Raw genomic sequence first — 17759 nt, 5'->3', positions numbered from 1 at the left:
TTTCCCGCCCATAGCTGTCAACCGTCCCTTATTTGGCGGGAAACTCCCTTATCCCAGCGCCATGTCCCGCTGCTGTCCCTTATTGATGATGTCCCTTAAATTACTTGACTGGGTTCATCCAGCTCCTTCTCCTGCTTAAGCATGCCACTGAAAAGTGAGGTTCCCCCACCACTTTTCACCAGAACTCCCATCTTTGTAAATGAAGGGATATACGTTTTATATAAAATCAGATAAATTTGGCATAGTAATAATAATTTTATTGAATTATTGGAAGGCCTTACCAGGCACCTGAGCCCATTGTATGGTGTAATCCAGAGTTCCCCAAACTTGGGACTCCATCTGTTTTTGAACTACAATCCCCATTATCCCTAGCTGGCAGGATCAGATCTAGAAGCATCCTTTATTTCACCAAGTTGGTGTACCTGGCCTAGATGAGAGGCACCTCATGGGGACAGAGGTTACTGGTCATATATGCAGCCAGTTCCAGTGCAAAGCAGCAAACGAAGAACTTGGGGTGTTCTTGAAGTATATGCACCAAAGTCTGAGTAGACATGGGCTGTATGGCAATGAGTGAATTCCATCCATGGCACATAATAAAACTCTGCTTTTCCTGATTGCTTCTCTTCCCTTTCCTGTATAGATGATGCCACGGACAAAGATCTTTCCGACTTAGTCTCAGAAATGGAAATGATGAAGATGATTGGGAAGCACAAGAACATCATTAATCTCTTGGGGGCCTGCACACAGGATGGTATGTTCCCAGGGCTCATGGTTGTGGTGGTTGATGAAGATGGTCATATTATACATACTGTTGCCTGGTCTGTTTTCAGACTTTATAATTTGCATGCATCTATAGCTCTCCCTCATGCCTCTTTGCTGCAATCTCTGTGAGAAGCCAAAAATCTTCCATTCTGGAAGAGACGTGCCAGATTGTTGTTGTTTAGCCGTTTAGTCGTGTCCGACTCTTCGTGACCCCATGGACCAGAGCACGCCAGGCACTCCTGTCTTCCACTGCCTCCCGCAGTTTGGTCAAACTCATGCTGTTAGCTTTGAGAACACTATCCAACCATCTCATCCTCTGTCGTCCCCTTCTCCTTGTGCCCTCCATCTTTCCCAACATCAGGGTCTTTTCCAGGGAGTCTTCTCTTCTCATGAGGTGGCCAAAGTATTGGAGCCTCAGCTTCAGGATCTGTCCTTCCAGTGAGCACTCAGGGCTGATTTCCTTAAGAATGGATGCGTTTGATCTTCTTGCAGTCCATGGGACTCTCAAGAGTCTCCTCCAGCACCATAATTCAAAAGCATCATTTCTTTGGCGATCGGCCTTCTATATGGTCCAGCTCTCACTTCCATACATCACTACTGGGAAAACCATGGCTTTAACTATACGGACCTTTGTTGGCAAGGTGATGTCTCTGCTTTTTAAGATGCTGTCTAGGTTGGTTATTGTTTTCTCCCAAGAAGCAGGCGTCTTTTAATTTCGTGACCGCTGTCACCATGCGCTGTCACTGCATGTTACAAAGTTGTATAGATCCTCAACTATTTAGCTGATTATTATCAATAAAAAGTTTGTGAATGTTTATTCAAGGAGTCCAGTTCGCTTTGTTGCGGCTTCAAATACTTTGTAAAGGGTTCCCATTCATCCTTAAAGTCACAGTTATCCTTGTCCCGTAGCTTATATGTCAGTTTTGCCATCAGTTTTTCTTGCCATGATTCTTTAGTTGGGGTTTCTTCAGTCTTCCATCCTTGTGCTACCAGAACTCTCGCGGCCGTTGTCGCATACATGAAGATGTTTTTCAACTTTTTTGGCAGGTCTTTCCCTACAATCCCCAACAAAAATGCCTCGGGTTTCTTAACAAATGTTAAATGGAACACCATTCTGAAGTGCCTACCTTCTAGACTCAGAGGGGGAGGAACAAGCCAGGATACATGCAGAAATAACTTCTTGCCACTCATCAGAATGGTAGCTTGTCAGTAGGAAAGAGTTCATTTTGGATAAAAATATATTGTTTTTACTCCAGGTCCTCTCTATGTGCTGGTGGAATATGCATCAAAGGGGAACTTGCGAGAATACCTTAGAGCCCGCCGGCCACCTGGCATGGATTACTCTTTCGATACCTGCAAGCTGCCTGAGGAGCAGCTAACATTTAAAGACTTAGTCTCCTGCGCCTACCAGGTGGCACGAGGGATGGAGTACCTGGCATCTCAGAAAGTAAGTAGCATGCAGCTTTATAAGAAACTAGGGGTTGTCCCCCTATTTGCCAACTCCACCCAGCTCTCCAGCTCTCTAGACCTTGCTGGAGGAAAAAATCCCAAGAAAAATCCCCTAGACCAGGTGCAAGGAATAATAATAATAATAATAATAATAATAATAATAATAATAATAATAATAATTTATTATTTATTCCCCAGCCACTCTGGGTGGCTTCCAACAAAATATTAAAATACAATAGTCTGTCAAACATTAAAAGCCTCCCTAAACAGGGCTGCCTTCAGATGTCTTCTAAAAGTCTGGTAGTTGTTTTTCTCTTTGACATCTGGTGGGAGGGCGTTCCACAGGGCGGGCGCCACTACCAAGAAGGCCCTCTGCCTGGTTCCCTGTAACTTGGCTTCTCGCAGAGAGGGAACTGCCAGAAGGCCCTCGGAGCTGGACCTCAGTGTCCGGGCAGAATGATGGGGGTGGAGATCCTCCGTCAGGTATACTGGACCAAAGTTGTTTAGGGCTTTAAAGGTCAGCACCAACACTTTGAATTGTGCTTGGAAATGTACTGGGAGCCAATGTAGGTATTTCAAGACCAGTGTTATGTGGTCTCGGCACCTGCTCCCAGTCACCAGCCTAGCCGCCGTATTCTGGATTAGTTGTAGTTTCCGGGTCACCTTCAAAGGTAGCTCCACATAGAGCGCATTGCAGTAGTCCAAGCAAGAGATAACCAGAGCATGCACCATTCTGGCGAGGCAGTCCGCGGACAGATAGGGTCTCAGCCTGCATACCAGATGGAGCTGGTAAACAGCTGTCCTGAACATAGAATTGACCTGCACCTCCATGGACAGCTGCGAGGGGCACAGTTACCCCATTCAGGACCACGGCATCTTCCACACCCGCTCGCCTCCCGCCCCCCCAAAACAGTACTTCTGTCTTGTCAGGACTCAATCTGTTAGCCACCCTCCATCCTCCAACCTCCTCCAGACACTCACACAGGACCTTCACCGCCTTCACTGGTTCTGATTTGAAAGAGAGGTAGAGCTGGGTATTATCCGCATACTGATGGACACTCAGCCCAAACCCCCTGGTGATCTCTCCCAGCACGTAGATGTTGAAAAGCATGGGGGAGAGGGCAGAACCCTGAGGCACCCCACAATTGAGAGCCATGGAGTCTGAACACTCATCCCCCACCACCACTTTCTGAACACGGCCCAGGAACCTTTTTGGCTCTCTCCTCATAGGTCAACATTAACAGATGGGCGGGGCAATCCACATGTCAATAATGTGGTGTTATTGTGACCTCACACGATTGGTGGGTTGCCCACCTGTCTAAATCCCAGCATCAGAGGTCAAAGGGGGAAGTGCAGGAAGACTTTGCAAAGCCCACCCCTCGCTGATACTTGCAACCTTTTGCAATTCCCCTCAACTCCTCCTTCACACTCTCAAGGTTGAAGGTGCAAAAGAAAAGAGCAAGGAAGACCAGCAACCTCAGCTACCAACCTCCTGTCAACAAACGGGTTGCTACAAAGCAGTTCATTCTGCACAAAGGATTAAATGGCACCCCCACTGCCTTGAACTTAGAACAGATGATGCATCGGCTCATAAACAATACATGGCCATTATTTCATTTTGTAAACATCTTAATTAATGCACGTTTCTTGGTCCTGTCCCCCCCATTCTTTTTCAGTGTATCCATAGGGACTTGGCAGCTAGAAATGTTTTGGTCACAGAAGACAATGTGATGAAGATCGCTGACTTTGGGCTAGCCAGAGATGTTCACAACATTGATTATTACAAGAAGACAACCAATGTGAGTGAAAAGCTCCCTCGGGCTCCCAAGGCTTACGGATAGCTTCCTGAAGCCTGGAGAGCGAGAGGGGTCAGTGCACATCAACCCCTCTCGCTCTCCAGGCTTCAGCAAAAGCCTGCATTCGCCCCATAGGACACACACACATTTCCCCTTCATTTTTGGAGGGGGAAAAGTGCGTCCTATAGGGCGAAAATACGGTATATCTGCGTTCCTAACTTCACTGTACTCAAATATAGTCGTATCTTGGAAGCCAAACGCCTTGGCTCCTGAACAAATCGCTTCCCGAACAATCGAAACCCGGAAGAGTGTTCCAGTTTTTGAATGATTTTCAGAAGCTGAATGTCCGGTGCAGCTTCCGATTGGCTGCAGGACGTTCCTGCAGCCAATCGGAAGCCGCATTTTGGTTTTCGAAGGGTTCCGGGAGTCTATTTGAAAACCAAGGTACCACTGCACCATCTCATACTGTGTTGTGTTTGTGGCTGCGAAGCCTTTGCCTCCACACTGCCTGTGTCAGGGAGGAGGGAAAGAGTGTGGTCGGAGGGTTAGGAGAGAAGGGCGGCAGAGACAGCGTAGTGGCTAAAGCCTTCTCCCATGACCCCTTGAGGTGAGGTGAGGGATGCCGTATGACTTCAGGGCACTAAACACCTTGCACTGAAGGATGCAATGAGTATGAAGAGAAAGTAATTGTGGGCTGTGGGGGTCAAATAGCTTGATCAGTTCACCCATGTCCATTATTTGTTTGGCCTGGTCACTAAGGAAAATGTTTCAGACTGGATTATAGTTGAATGTTCAGTTGGTGCCAGAATGGCTGGGTGAAATTGCTGATGGTTCTTTCCTTTTCATCTCCCTAAATTACAGGGTCGACTGCCTGTGAAATGGATGGCACCAGAAGCATTGTTCGACCGTGTGTATACGCACCAGAGTGATGTGTAAGCATTGCCCGTGATTTTAAACAGCGGAAGCAAAAACAAGCGAAACACGAAAGTCATGGGAACAATTGTAATGCCAAGCTGAGACGGGATTTTGTCAATATGTGCATGAATCATTTTGAATTCACCGATGTAGTGGAAAACTTAACAAAGAGTAATAGACAGGCTGTCAGCTACCTGATTAAATGCTCATCTTAATTTCAGACTAGGTGTCTGGGATTTCTATTGAGCTGCATCAACAGAGATCTGCAAGTGCCTAGTAAAAAAAAAAAAAATGGCTCAGGCAATTAGTCATTCTATTGATGACTTGTTAGCTGTGCATGGCTGCCCAGAAACAAAACAGAAGCTCCCCCCCCTCAGCTCCTTTCCCAAAAGTCTCATTGAATTCTAAAACCTTTGGTTCCCAGATGGTCCTTCGGAGTGCTGCTATGGGAGATCTTCACTTTGGGTGGGTCCCCCTACCCAGGAATTCCAGTTGAGGAACTCTTCAAACTCCTAAAGGAAGGCCATCGCATGGATAAGCCAGCAAACTGCACCCACGATTTGTAAGTTGTCAGTCTGGAAACAACTTCCATTTTTGTAAGACATGTTTCTGAGTCTGAGGAAAAGGGGGTGTCTTTAATTCAACTGCTTCAGTCCCACATTCTCTCTCTTTGTGTGTGTATCTCTTGGTGCCACCTCTACCAAACGCTGTTCATCAGTCCCTGCTATCAAGGGCCTTCCTCCTGCTTTCATGTGCACACTCACAGTAAAGGTTTCTTGATGTTTTGATTGCTATGCCATGATTGAGAGTTGGGCTAGACTCAAAAGTAGGGTGAAGTCAACCAACCATAGAAACTGCAGCTGATGCCTTCAATAAAATACTATAAGGCAGACTTACTTGCAACTGCAGTTTCTATAGTTGGCTGGTTGTCTCGACTCCATTTTGAGTCCAGCCCAACTCTCAGTCATGGCATAGTGAGCAACACAAACCTATTTTCCACCAGGCTTAGTTGGGTTTTGAATGCACATGGAATGATTGTGAGCCGTGAGAACAAACCAAAGCACACAATAGAAATGAAAAAAGTGGGGAGGGAGGAGGAAAGAAAACATTGGTGAAGCTACTCCTTCTCCAATCAGTGGAAGGGACCAGGGCTGGTCTCCTTCCTGACAGGACGATCTTCCCAGGGGAAAGGCTCTCTCAGGGGCTCTTGGACTCTGGCCACGGTGTGCCTCCCTTCAGCTTCACAGTGATGAGTAGCAATGAGTGATTGAAACTCTTTTATTTCCTTTCATTTTAAGCCGACCGCTCTTTGGTGAATCATTAGAAAGTCTGGCCGTGTGTGTGCACATGCATCCATAAAAACAACGAACCGGTCCAGTCCTTTTGTCCGTTTTAGATCTCTCGCTGCTGTTCCGTAGGATAGCGTTTGGCCCAGGCTTCGGTTTCACGGCCTCCCATTTATTTTTGAGTGTAAGATTTTGGAATCCCATCTGCAGCAAGCGCAACCCCAGCCACTGGCGAATGCCCTTGTACTTCCTAAACATTTGCCATATATTCTCCCTTTCCCCAGGTACATGATTATGAGGGAGTGCTGGCATGCTGTACCTTCCCAGCGGCCAACCTTTAAGCAACTAGTTGAAGACCTGGATAGAGTCCTGATCGTGACCTCAACTGATGTGAGTATTGGCTTACTTTCTGGCACGCTGGGGCTAATTTGCACCTGCCTCTCAAAGTTTTTAGGGACGCGGGTGGCGCTGTCGGTAAAAGCCTCAGCGCCTAGGGCTTGCCGATCGAAAGGTTGGCGGTTCGAATCCCCGCGGCGGGGTGCGCTTCCGCTGTTCGGTCCCAGCGCCTGCCAACCTAGCAGTTCGAAAGCACCCTCGGGTGCAAGTAGATAAATAGGGACCGCTTACTAGCGGGAAGGTAAACGGCGTTTCCGTGTGCGGCTCTGGCTCGCCAGAGCAGCGATGTCACGCTGGCCATGTGACCCGGAAGTGTCTTCGGACAGCGCTGGCCCCCGGCCTCTTGAGTGAGATGGGCACACAACCCTAGAGTCTGTCAAGACTGGCCCGTATGGGCAGGGGTACCTTTACCTTTTTTACCTCAAAGTTTAGATGCTTTATTCAAACATGCATGAGTCTTAAAGAAATAAAGCCTGGATGTACATTTCCAAAATATAAGATAAAAAACAAATAAAAGAAAACCTACATACAGCAACAGTGTTTTGGGTAGTGTAGGCTCCTATGATGTAAGTCATGGGCCCCGCCTGCTAGCCTGCTCCCTAAAATATCGCTGGTGTGCTTATTTCTATATACAGTGGTGCCTCGCAAGACGAAATGAATTCGTTCTGCGAGTCTCTTCGTCTAGCGGTTTTTTCGTCTTGAGAAGCATCCCTATTAGCGGATTAGCGCTATTAGCGGTTTAGCGGCTATTAGCGACTATTAAAGGCTTAAGGGATTAGCGGATTAGCTGCTAAAAGGCTATTAGCGGTTTAGCGGCTTAGAAAAAGGGGGTGGGGAGCGAAAAAAAATCTCAAGACTCGCAAGACATTTTCGTCTTGCGAAGCAAGCCCATAGGGAAATTCGTCCTGCGAAGCGCATCGAAAAATGGAAAACCCTTTCGTCTAGCGGGTTTTCTGTCTTGCGAGGCATTCGTCTTGCGGGGTACCACTGTACAGTGGTACCTCGCAAGACGAATGCCTTGGAAGACGAAAAGCTCGCAAGACGAAAGAGTTTTTCGTTTTCTGAGTTGCTTCGCAAGACGGATTTCCCTATGGGCTTGCTTTGCAAGACGAAACGTCTTGCGCCTTTTTTAAAAAACTGCCAATGCATTCCTACGGGAAACCGTCAACACGCAGTGGTGCTTCACAAGACGAAAAAACTCGTAGAACGGAAAAAAACTCGCAGAACGAATTAATTTCATCTTGCGAGGCACCACTGTATTGGGTGCCTATTCTGGTTGCTTGGCAACATGTGCAAATGGCTTTAGATACCTATCAGGTCCATAAATTACCACATAGCATATATTCAGCACACAAAAAGCGACAATTTGTTGTTGACAAAGGACAGCTGGACATGTAAAGGGCCCCATTACCTTCAGTAGCTTAGGGCCTCATCAAACCTAAATCCGGCCCTGCCTACAGCAAACTCTGCTCCCTTCTGCTTTGCCCCTGCCCCGTCTCGGTAAACTGCAAAGGCGTGTGGCATTGTGGGAAGCGAGGTCAGCAATACAACCACTACCGGTGCTTGGAATCATAGCAGCCCTCACCACAGATCTTCATGGGCGGAGACCAGGGTATTTTGTAACCAAGATGTGGAACTCCCAGTTCCAACCTAATAACACACATTCTGCTTCCCCAGCCCCTCTGGGCAGCTTCCGAAAAAATATTAAAATACTGTAATACATCAAACATTAAAAGCTTCCCTAAACAGGGCTGCCTTCAGATATCTTCTAAAAGTCTGGTAGTTGTTGTTCTCTTTGACATCTGGTGGGAGGGCGTTCCACAGGGAGGGCGCCACTACCGAGAAGGCCACCTGCATGGTTCCTTGTAACTTGGCTTCTCGCAGTGAGGGAACCACCAGAAGGCCCTCGGTGCTGGACCTCAGTGTCCTGACAGAATGATGGGGGTGGAGACGCTCCTTCAGGTCTACTGGACCGAGGCTGTTTAGGGCTTGAAAGGTCATCACCAACACTTTAAATTGTGCTTGGAAACGTACTGGGAGCCAATATACGTCTTTCAAGACTGGTGTTATGTGGTCTCGGCGGCCATTCCCAGTCACCAGTCTAGCTGCCGCATTCTGAATTAGTTGTAGTTTCCGGGTCACCTTCAAAGGTAGCCCCACGTAGAGCGCATTGCAGTAGTCCAAGCGAGAGATAACCAGAGCATGCACCACTCTGGCGAGGCAGTCTGCGGGCAGGTAGGGTCTCAGCCTGCGTACCAGATGGAGCTGATAAACAGCTGCCCTGGTCACAGATTTGACCTGCGCCTCCATGGACAGCTGTGAGTCCAAAATGACTCCCGGGCTGCGCACCTGGTCCTTCAGGGGCACAGTTACCCCATTCAGGACCAGGGAATCCTCCATACCTGCCCGCCTCCTGTCCCCCAAAAACAGTACTTCTGTCTTGTCAGGATTCAACCTCAATCTGTTAGCCGCCATCCTAAGGCATGAGATATCGCTACGAAAGAGTCACCGATTTCTCCCTCTCTTATTATCCGTGCCGTTGTTCTTCTTGCAGGAGTACATTGACCTGTCGGTGTCTTTTGAGCAATATTCGCCTGCCGACCAGGATACCCAGAGTGCCTGCTCTTCAGGAGACGACTCCGTATTTGCACACGACCTTCTCTCCGATGAGCCCTGTCTTCCCAAACAGCAAGGAAACGGCATCATCAGGACATGATGGCAGACACCGGCAAGGAAGAGACTCGTGAATGTACGTTTTGGGGGAAGTCCGGGAGAAAAACCTGAGGGAGGATTTCATTGCTCTGCTCCGCGGCGCAGAAGATTTGTATTGCCACGAAGCCGTACAAATCCCCCCCGTTTTGTTATTTGAAAAACGGAACCAGCGGCAGCACCGTTTGGTCCGAAGGAACGAATTTTGTGCAGGTTAGCAGCATCCAGGCAGACAATGCCTTACCTAGAGGGGTGCTGAACCCGCAGCCTCCAATCAGATTTCCACTGTGATTTTTTTGTGCCAGGGTGGGAAGTGGGGTTGTTGTTGTTTTTCATCTTTTAAAGAGAAAAGCACGTAAAGAATGTAGGAATTCCTTTTCAGAATGCAATCATCACATTAATCTTTTCGGTGGAGCTCGGAAGCCCCATTGCCTGCAGGGATTCATACATTTATGTAAATATCTTTGGGAATATATAGCTATATATTCACCATCCGCTTTGGAGGAATTTGAAAGCCATTCTGAAGAGTTCGCTGCTCTTAAAAAGTATTAGTCCACTTAAAAAGTTGCCTTAGATTGGCCACAGTGAAGAATTAGCTGCATCTTGCACTAACCTCAGGAACAGATTAAAATAATATATGCAGACAGGAAAGAACTTGACTGGAGGTGTTGCAAGGTGTAATTTAAAAAAAACGGGGGGGGTCACTTTTTGTGTATGAGTGCATTGTGGTGAACTTGTTCTATATTTTCCCAGCGGGTTGCTTATATATTGTAAGCAGCGTTGGACCCAAATCTTGCTACGTGCTCTATTTATTTTTCTGACTTTCCAGTGTGTTTAGAAATTCTACAATGGGGCGCCAAATTTCTCGCAACGAATTTCCACAACCTTTTCCCCTAAAGGTTCTTTTCCTCTACCAGCAGATACTTGGAGAACGTAATTACGGGTACCTGTAAACAAAGCTCCTTTTAACGTATCACAAAAAGTTCTTATTCGCTCGCGTTGTTTTTATGTATGTTTGCATGTGTGTGGAAACCATTAATGCAGCCGCTAGCCAGACGGAAAAAGAATTTCTCCAAGACTGAAACCTTTCTATCTAGAACATACTGATTTAAGAGGGTGGTTGTTGTTTCTTATCTCACCTGCTTTCTTGTGTTTTTAAAAAAATATATTTTAACATCATGTATATTTGTAAAATTATTTATAGATATTAACATATTCTGTTCCTCGGTTTAAATTGTTTAGTGTTAATGTATACATTAATTTTTTCACAAAATCTGAGGTTTTAACTTATTGAAAGTATGGGAAGATAAATTAATCAATATTTTTCTTCTGAGTTTGTGGGAAATATTAAAAGAATGTATAGCTGTACAGTCGTATAACAAATCACTGTTAATACTAGATTTTTCTTTTCAAGTAAAACAAATAAGTTTTCCCTGGGTTGCAGTAAGTATATATGCATTCTGTAATACATTAGTGTTAAATCCAAACAGATGGCAGCAGAGATTATTTTTACTTCTGTGTAAGAACCAAGAAATCTTTCATCGCTTTTACCACTGTGCATTAAGGGAGGGGGTGGGAGTGAGTGCATTTTTTATATTTTTTGAATGAAGGTGTTCTTTGTGGTGGACTTGATGACAGGTATGCAGCGAAGCTGAAAGTTGACTGCAAATGATCTGTGTGTTTGAGGGTTGCCCCCCCCTTACCAGTCCCATTTATATTTTCCTGCTGGAGAAATGGGGATAAAATAATATTTAAATTATAAGTAAGGAAAGTTTGATTGTAGTCTTTGAGCCTAACATTTCGTTTGGAAGTGGGGGGGGGGGGGAATGGCAACAGTGCCCAGTTTTGTACATTGAAAAACTATGTGTGCTAGACAGTTCTGTCAAAGCACTTTCGATAACCAGGAGACATACAAAATGGAATAAGACCAATAGAATTGTAAATGCTAGGACCTTTTAACTCTTCCCACCACAGAGAAAGATGTCTGTAGTGATTCTGAGATGTTTCTCTCTTCCATCTCCAGATCGTAAATTTCACTGAAGTAACAAGATAGTCCCTATTCCAGTTTGCTACTCATTCTATAATAAGGATTTTATCAAAATAGGTAATTTATAGTGAAGTTTTAAAGAGGTTTTTTAAAAAATAAATATATAAATATATATATATAGATTTATATAGATAACTACTTTTTGCAATAAAGAATTGTTGTATTTTCCTACAGTGTATGCTAGTTTTGTACATTCCAAGAATCTGAAAAGTTGCTGTTCAATCCAGAACAATGTACAAATGTGTGCCTGAGTTCATTTAGATATTATAAATATATATAAGCGTTATATATAAAGATATATAATTTATTGAGTTTTTACAAAGATGTATTGTTGTAAACTTGCCCAGTCTTTTAACATTCAGCTCTTATGCAATTTTATAGCCAGGATTTTAAAAGCTTAAACTTTTCTTTAAATCTTTTTTTTATGATTGCTATTACTCCTGCTGATTTCACAAGCTATACGTTTACATGATTTGATATTTTGAGGAAAAGCTTCTTTATCTTCTACTTTCTGTATTATTATGTTTGCTTGGCAGCTGCGGCTGCTAAAAGATGTGAAACAAACCAACACCGCTTTGCCTTTGTTTGCCTGGCCTCAAAATAAAAAAGGAAAGTTGAATGTAATTTCGCCTCTCAATTCATTTCTCAGTCTCTAAAGAGTCTTTTCAAGAGCAAACCCTCGCTTTCGCATAGTATTTCATGTATCCAGTGGCTTAGGAAGGTCAGGTGGTACCCGGTGCAGAAAATTTCTTGTAACCGCCCACATTGAAATTGTTAAAAGAAGGAAAAATAAGATACTTACCATTGCAAGTGTTATTTTCTGGTTTGTTTACTTAACATCGTGAGCATAAGCACTTAAAATCTTTTTTTCACGATGGGAATTTCTTATGGATTTTTTTTTACTTAATTTCGCCATTTTGCAGCCTACTGTTGATGTGGGCTACAGGCAGCTAAGGTGCTGTGTGAGTACAACTGCAAAAAAACAAGCACCAGTGTGGATATGCCCCCACTCTTAAAAGAGCTGACCAAGAGGAGCCAGTGGCGGAGGAAGGGGGGTGCGGGCCGCCCCGAGTGTCATCATTGAGGGGGGGGTAACAAGATGACAAAAATATGAGGGTTGTGGGTTTTTTTAATGGGCTCACAAAACTTTGGAGTTCAGTCAACAAACGCGGCTGGCACTGGGCCATAGCTGTCAACTTACAGATTTGAAAATAAGGGACCAGCAGCCTCGAAAATAAGGGATCAGCAGCCAAAATAAGGGATTTGGCTTAGTTTATACGGAAATCCACCACTGATGGAGCCATGCTGCTTTTGCTGTGACTGACTGTGTTTTGCAGAGGGTTGGACTAGATGATCCTAAGGGTCTACATCTCCAACCAAAGAAGAGTGGCAGAAAAAACTGATGAACGACGTCAAGATGGCAAAGCTTACAGGCAGAATTAGAAACCAGGAAGAGAACCTCTTTAATAAAGAATGGGGAAAGTTTATAATTTAGTTGAAAAGCTATTGTCATTGGTAGGATTGACAGAAAACTTGTAGTAAAAATGTGAACTATGGATGGAAAAATGATTTATAAAAATAGAGTTATGAAAGGGATGCAGAGGGGGAAATCACTACATTAAGATGCTGCACTGGTTGGAGGGGATGCTAAGCAGCACGTCGGGGCTGCCGTCGTCCTGGCGCCAGGAGTTCCATCGGCCCTTCCCCACCTGAGAGAGAGGGAGAGAGACTCTCGCCCACACCGCCCACGAGCCCGGCATGAGGCGGTTGTGGCGCCACCACGGCCCTGAATCGCCGCTCTTCTGCGTCCCTCCCTATCCCCCCCTCTTCCTCCTCCCTCAGGCTGCCTCCTCAGCCGCCGCTTTCGCCTCCAGCTTCCCCTGGCAGCGCGGCAGAAATCTCACAAGAGAGGGGCTGCCTGCCTGCCCGCCGCCACCCCATCTCTTCACAATGTGCCCCTGAGGGGGGAAAGGGAGAGACGGAGATGTGTCAGCTCGTGCGCACGCGCTCTCGCACGGCAGAGGACCCCAAGCCGCTGCTTCCCTCCCAAGCCGGGCAAGCATGAAACCTAGGGAATTTAAGGGACATTATCAATAAGGGACAGCAGAGGGGCGCGGCGCCGGGATAAGGGAGTTTCCCGCCAAATAAGGGACGGTTGACAGCTATGCACTGGGCGCCACACTGCAGGGGCCGGCACTTACCGCGGGGCCTGCCGCATGCCCAAGCCATGCATCTCTCATGGGAGTGATGTAGTGACTTGGGGGCCTGCAGGCTCCGCGCTGCCTGGAACGGCAGCGTGGGACTTGCACCTGCCCTCCACCTCTCCCTCAGCCGTCCTACAGCTGAGGGGAGGTGGCGGAGAGGCTCCACGCAGCATGCCACACCCCCATGGGCAGCTTGCCCCAACCCCGGCTGCAGGGCACACATTCCGCACTCGGCACCCGAGCAGCTAACTACGCCGCTGAGAAGAGCTTTGCTGAATCCTGGAACAGAATCCTGTTCTCACAGTGGCCAGCTAGATGCCCATAGGAAACCCTGAAAACAACAACAAACCTCTGGTTACGTGAAGCATATTCAATAAACACACAAGACGAAACAGGCTGTACGTTTGAAAAAATAATATATACTATTCATTATATTGAATCGTAGATTTCAACAGAAGTCGCTCATAAAATTCAACGGAAAAAAGTAGAAGACCCAGTGGATCAGTTCATTCTCTAATCAGTTTATGCGTAAGGTCCATATATGTGGAAGTGTCTATTCCACCTGTCTGTTCATAGAGTCCAACAATCCACACAAAAGGTTGTTGCAGTTCCACAAAATCCTTTCACAGAGTCTAAGACAAAGATTTCCGGAATATTAGCCTTGTTTCGCCGTCTTGGGCTTCATCAGTAGTACAAACTCCAGGTAATGCAAATAAATACAATATTGTAATCTCACACATTTTTACAGCAAAAATTATATAAAAACCGTCAACAACTGTACATACCATATATGATAACACAGGACAGTGGATCTTATAGCATAGTAGTAGATGCTGTAAGCAGAAACTTTTACAGAGTAGAGTTATATGGAGAAGCACAATATTGATGCCTTGAGGAAACCCTCAAGCATATACTTTCCAATACATGAATAGGCAAACTAAGGGCCGGGGGGGGGCTGGATCTGGCCCAATCACCTTCTAAATCTGGCCTGCGGGTGGTCTGGGAATCAGCGTGTTTTTACATGAGTTGAATGTGTGCTTTTATTTAAAATGCATCTCTGAGTTATTTGTGGGGCATAGGAATTCGTTCATATTTTTTTTCCAGAATATAGTCCGGCCCCCCACAAGGTCTGAGGGACAATGGACCGGCCCCCTGCTGAAAGTTTGCTGAACCCTGTTCCAATACATACTTACCCACCAGCAGGATCTTGCACCTTTGCTGGGGCTATGTACACACCTTTGAAAGGCACGATATTATTGCATCATATATCTGTGTGTGTGTGTTATTGCTGTTGTTTAGTCGTTTAGTCGTGTCCGACTCTTCGTGACCCCATGGGCCAGAGCACGCCAGGCACTCCAGTCTTCCACTGCCTCCCGCAGTTTGGTCAAACTCTTGCTGGCATCTTCAAGAACACTGTCCAACCATCTCGTCCTCTGTCGCCCCCTTCTCCTTGTGCCCTCTATCTTTCCCAACATCAGGGTCTTTTCCAAGGAGTCTTCTCATGAGGTGGCCAAAGGATTGCAGCCTCAGCTTCAGGATGTGTGTGTGTGTGTGTGTGTGTGTGTTTTAACATATCATTTTCAACAGTAATTAAACATACTTTTACATCTTATTCATTTTTTCTGACTTCCATCAATCCTGTCTGAAAATTTCCCAATCTAATCTCTTACGGTATTATTGCATCTTGCCCTCTCCCCACCCCAGTTGTGCGGCAACTGAAATGTCTATGGGTGCTTCCAGCTGGGGGTGTTTCCTCCCAGCTTCCCCACACGCCGCCCCTGCCCCTGCTACGCCACCCAGAGCCTCTCAGCGGCCTGGCCTGCCCACCCCCTGCGTGTCACTGGTGCTCTTTGCATAGGCGGTGCTCCCCGCCGGCAGCCCCCTTTATAGGCTCTCCCCTCAGACCAGCCGAGGCCAGAGCAGGAGCGCGAGGAGAGGCAGGCATGAAGTGTGCCACAGCCCCGCGTCCTTTCGCCCCCCCCTCTTCTTTTCCCTCCCCCTCCTGCAATAGCAGCAGTGCCACCACCAGCATCACCTTCAGATGCTCTGAGGCAGCTGCCCAGGCAGGAGTGGCGTGGCGCAGCGTCCCTTACCTTGGAAATTTTTTATTTATTTATTTTAAAAACACATATTTTTGCCATTTTGTCACCCCTCAGTGATGACGCCCAGGGCAGCCCACACACCCCTTCCTACGCCTCTGCCTTCAGGTGTCTTCTAAAAGTCAGATAGTTGTTTATTTCCTTGACATCTGACTGGAGGGTGTTCAACAGGGTGGGCGCCACCACCAAGAAGGCCCTCTGCCTGGTTCCCAGGACGCTCACTTCTTGCAATGAGGGAACCACCGGAAGGCCCTCGGATCTGGACCTCAGTGTCCGGGCAGAACGATGGGGGTGGAGACGCTCCTTCAGGTATACTGGGCTGTTCAAGGGGCAGTGCTGGATTAAGCCCTGTGGAGGCCCCTTGGCGGTCAAAATCTGGGTGGGGGGTAGGCCTTGTGCATACGCTGGAATAAAATTGAACTAACAAAGCTTGGTTGTCGTTTTCTTTCAAGATCAAATCAATATTATTTTGATCCATTGTGGGACCCCAAAGAGTGTGGGGCCCATAGGCCGGTGCCTACTCTGCCTATTTGGTAATCCGGCCCAGCCCCTTTGGCTGCAGGAGAGAGAAGAAACGGAAGTTGAGGGACGCCTCCTGATGCGCTGCAGCTGATCCCCACAATGAAATGGAAGGCTCAACATTTGTCAGGCACTTTCGGATGCTCAGCAGCATCCGCACCCCCCTTCCTATGCCCCTGCAGGTACAGATACCTCATGTTACGTTTGCTTCATGTTACTCTGCTGGTCCCGAGGGTTAACTGTGCGGCGGGGTCCAAGTCCAGTCTGAGGTCGAGGGTGCGGTATGGAGGCTGTCCGTCAAAGCTGAAGGTGGGTCCAAGGCAGGGAGTCGGGTGAGGTCAGGAACTCTGGCAGAAGAGCAGGACAGGGTGCAGGCAGGAACAGGGCTACCAACAATGTTGCTCCTGCAACCTGGGACTGGGGCTGGCTGGCTTTTATCTGCCCCAAGGCATAGGGCGGTCCTGGTCCACAGGTGACTCGCCTCTCCTGGCCTGGAGGCGAGCACTCCTCCTGCGGGAACTTAGTTCCCTCCGCCTCTCTGCCCTGAGCCTCTGCAGCTCAGGAGAGGCTGGAGGGTTACCGGACCCAGAGGCAACCTCGCCTTCCCCTGACGGGGCTGAGAGTGGAGCACCTGCAGGCAATGGGTCCTCCATCACCTCAGGAGCCAGAGCAGACTCAGCTGGTGCCTGCACCTGAGGATCCAGCACAGGTGAGGACCCTTCAGACTCAAGCCCCAGCCCCAGCTCAGCTGGTTCTGGAGGCAGGGACTCCTGTGCAGGCTGGGATTCCTCAGGTTCAGCCTCCGAGTCTGATTCCCAGGCCATCACAGTTACGTTCTTTCAGGTCACATCCCGCAGTGACCCGGAAGTACCAGAAAGGGTTACTTCCAGGTTTCTCCTCTCGCGCATGTGCAGAAGTGCAAAATGACATCACGTTCACGTGCAGAAGCGTCAAATCGCAACCAGGTGCATGCGCAGACGCACCGCTGCGGGTTGCGCTCTTTTCATGTTGCGAACGGGGCTCTGAACGGATCCCATTTGCAACCAGAGGTACCACTGTATCTAGATGCATCAAAATTAGAATACTTTAGACAAGGGATGTTTTAAAACATGAGTAGTGTGGAAGGTGTGGAAATGGAGAATAAAGCAACCCATCATCATATTATAAAAGAGGGAATCTTTTCATCTTCACATGGGAAAGATTGTAAAAGCACAAGATGTTGGATTAGGCTAGTGGTCCATCTGGTCCAGGGTTCTCTTATCACAATGGTCAACCAGATGTTGTGGACAAACCGCAGGCTACAGAGCTGCTATCCCAGCCCAACAAGAGTGGCTCCTTTTCCTCTCAGGGGCATTGGAAGTTACTGAATTGCAGAGAAGCGGACACGGAGCAATGGATGCAAACTACAAGAAAGAAGATTCCACCTAAACATTAGGAAGAACTTCCTGACAGTAAGAGCTGTTCGACAGTGGAATTTGCTGCCAAGGAATGTGGTGGAGTCTCCTTCTTTGGAGGTCTTTAAGCAGAGGCTTGACAACCATATGTCAGGAGTGCTCTGATGGTGTTTCCTGCTTGGC

The 17759-nt window shown here is 47.1% G+C and overlaps 1 protein-coding gene across 3 annotated transcripts in view; it reads left to right on the top strand.

Moving 5' to 3' along the window:
- Nucleotides 1-11984, top strand: part of FGFR3 (fibroblast growth factor receptor 3) — a 62520-nt gene extending 50536 nt beyond the window's left edge. For all 3 annotated transcript variants that reach the window (XM_083440740.1, XM_083440739.1, XM_083440738.1), the window contains exons 12-18: nt 641-751; nt 2019-2209; nt 3888-4010; nt 4869-4939; nt 5347-5484; nt 6493-6598; nt 9159-11984. In XM_083440740.1, the coding sequence (XP_083296866.1) occupies nt 641-751; nt 2019-2209; nt 3888-4010; nt 4869-4939; nt 5347-5484; nt 6493-6598; nt 9159-9320 (902 nt within the window). In that variant the 3' untranslated portion in view covers nt 9321-11984. The remainder of the gene's footprint in view (nt 1-640; nt 752-2018; nt 2210-3887; nt 4011-4868; nt 4940-5346; nt 5485-6492; nt 6599-9158) is intronic.
- The last annotated feature ends 5775 nt before the right edge of the window (nt 11985-17759 follow it).

Source organism: Podarcis tiliguerta (genome assembly GCF_965153285.1).
Source record: "Podarcis tiliguerta genome assembly, chromosome: 5".
Lineage (NCBI taxonomy): Eukaryota > Metazoa > Chordata > Lepidosauria > Squamata > Lacertidae > Podarcis > Podarcis tiliguerta.
Note: the sequence above shows the minus strand (reverse complement) of the source record. Positions and strands in the feature narration are given on the sequence as shown.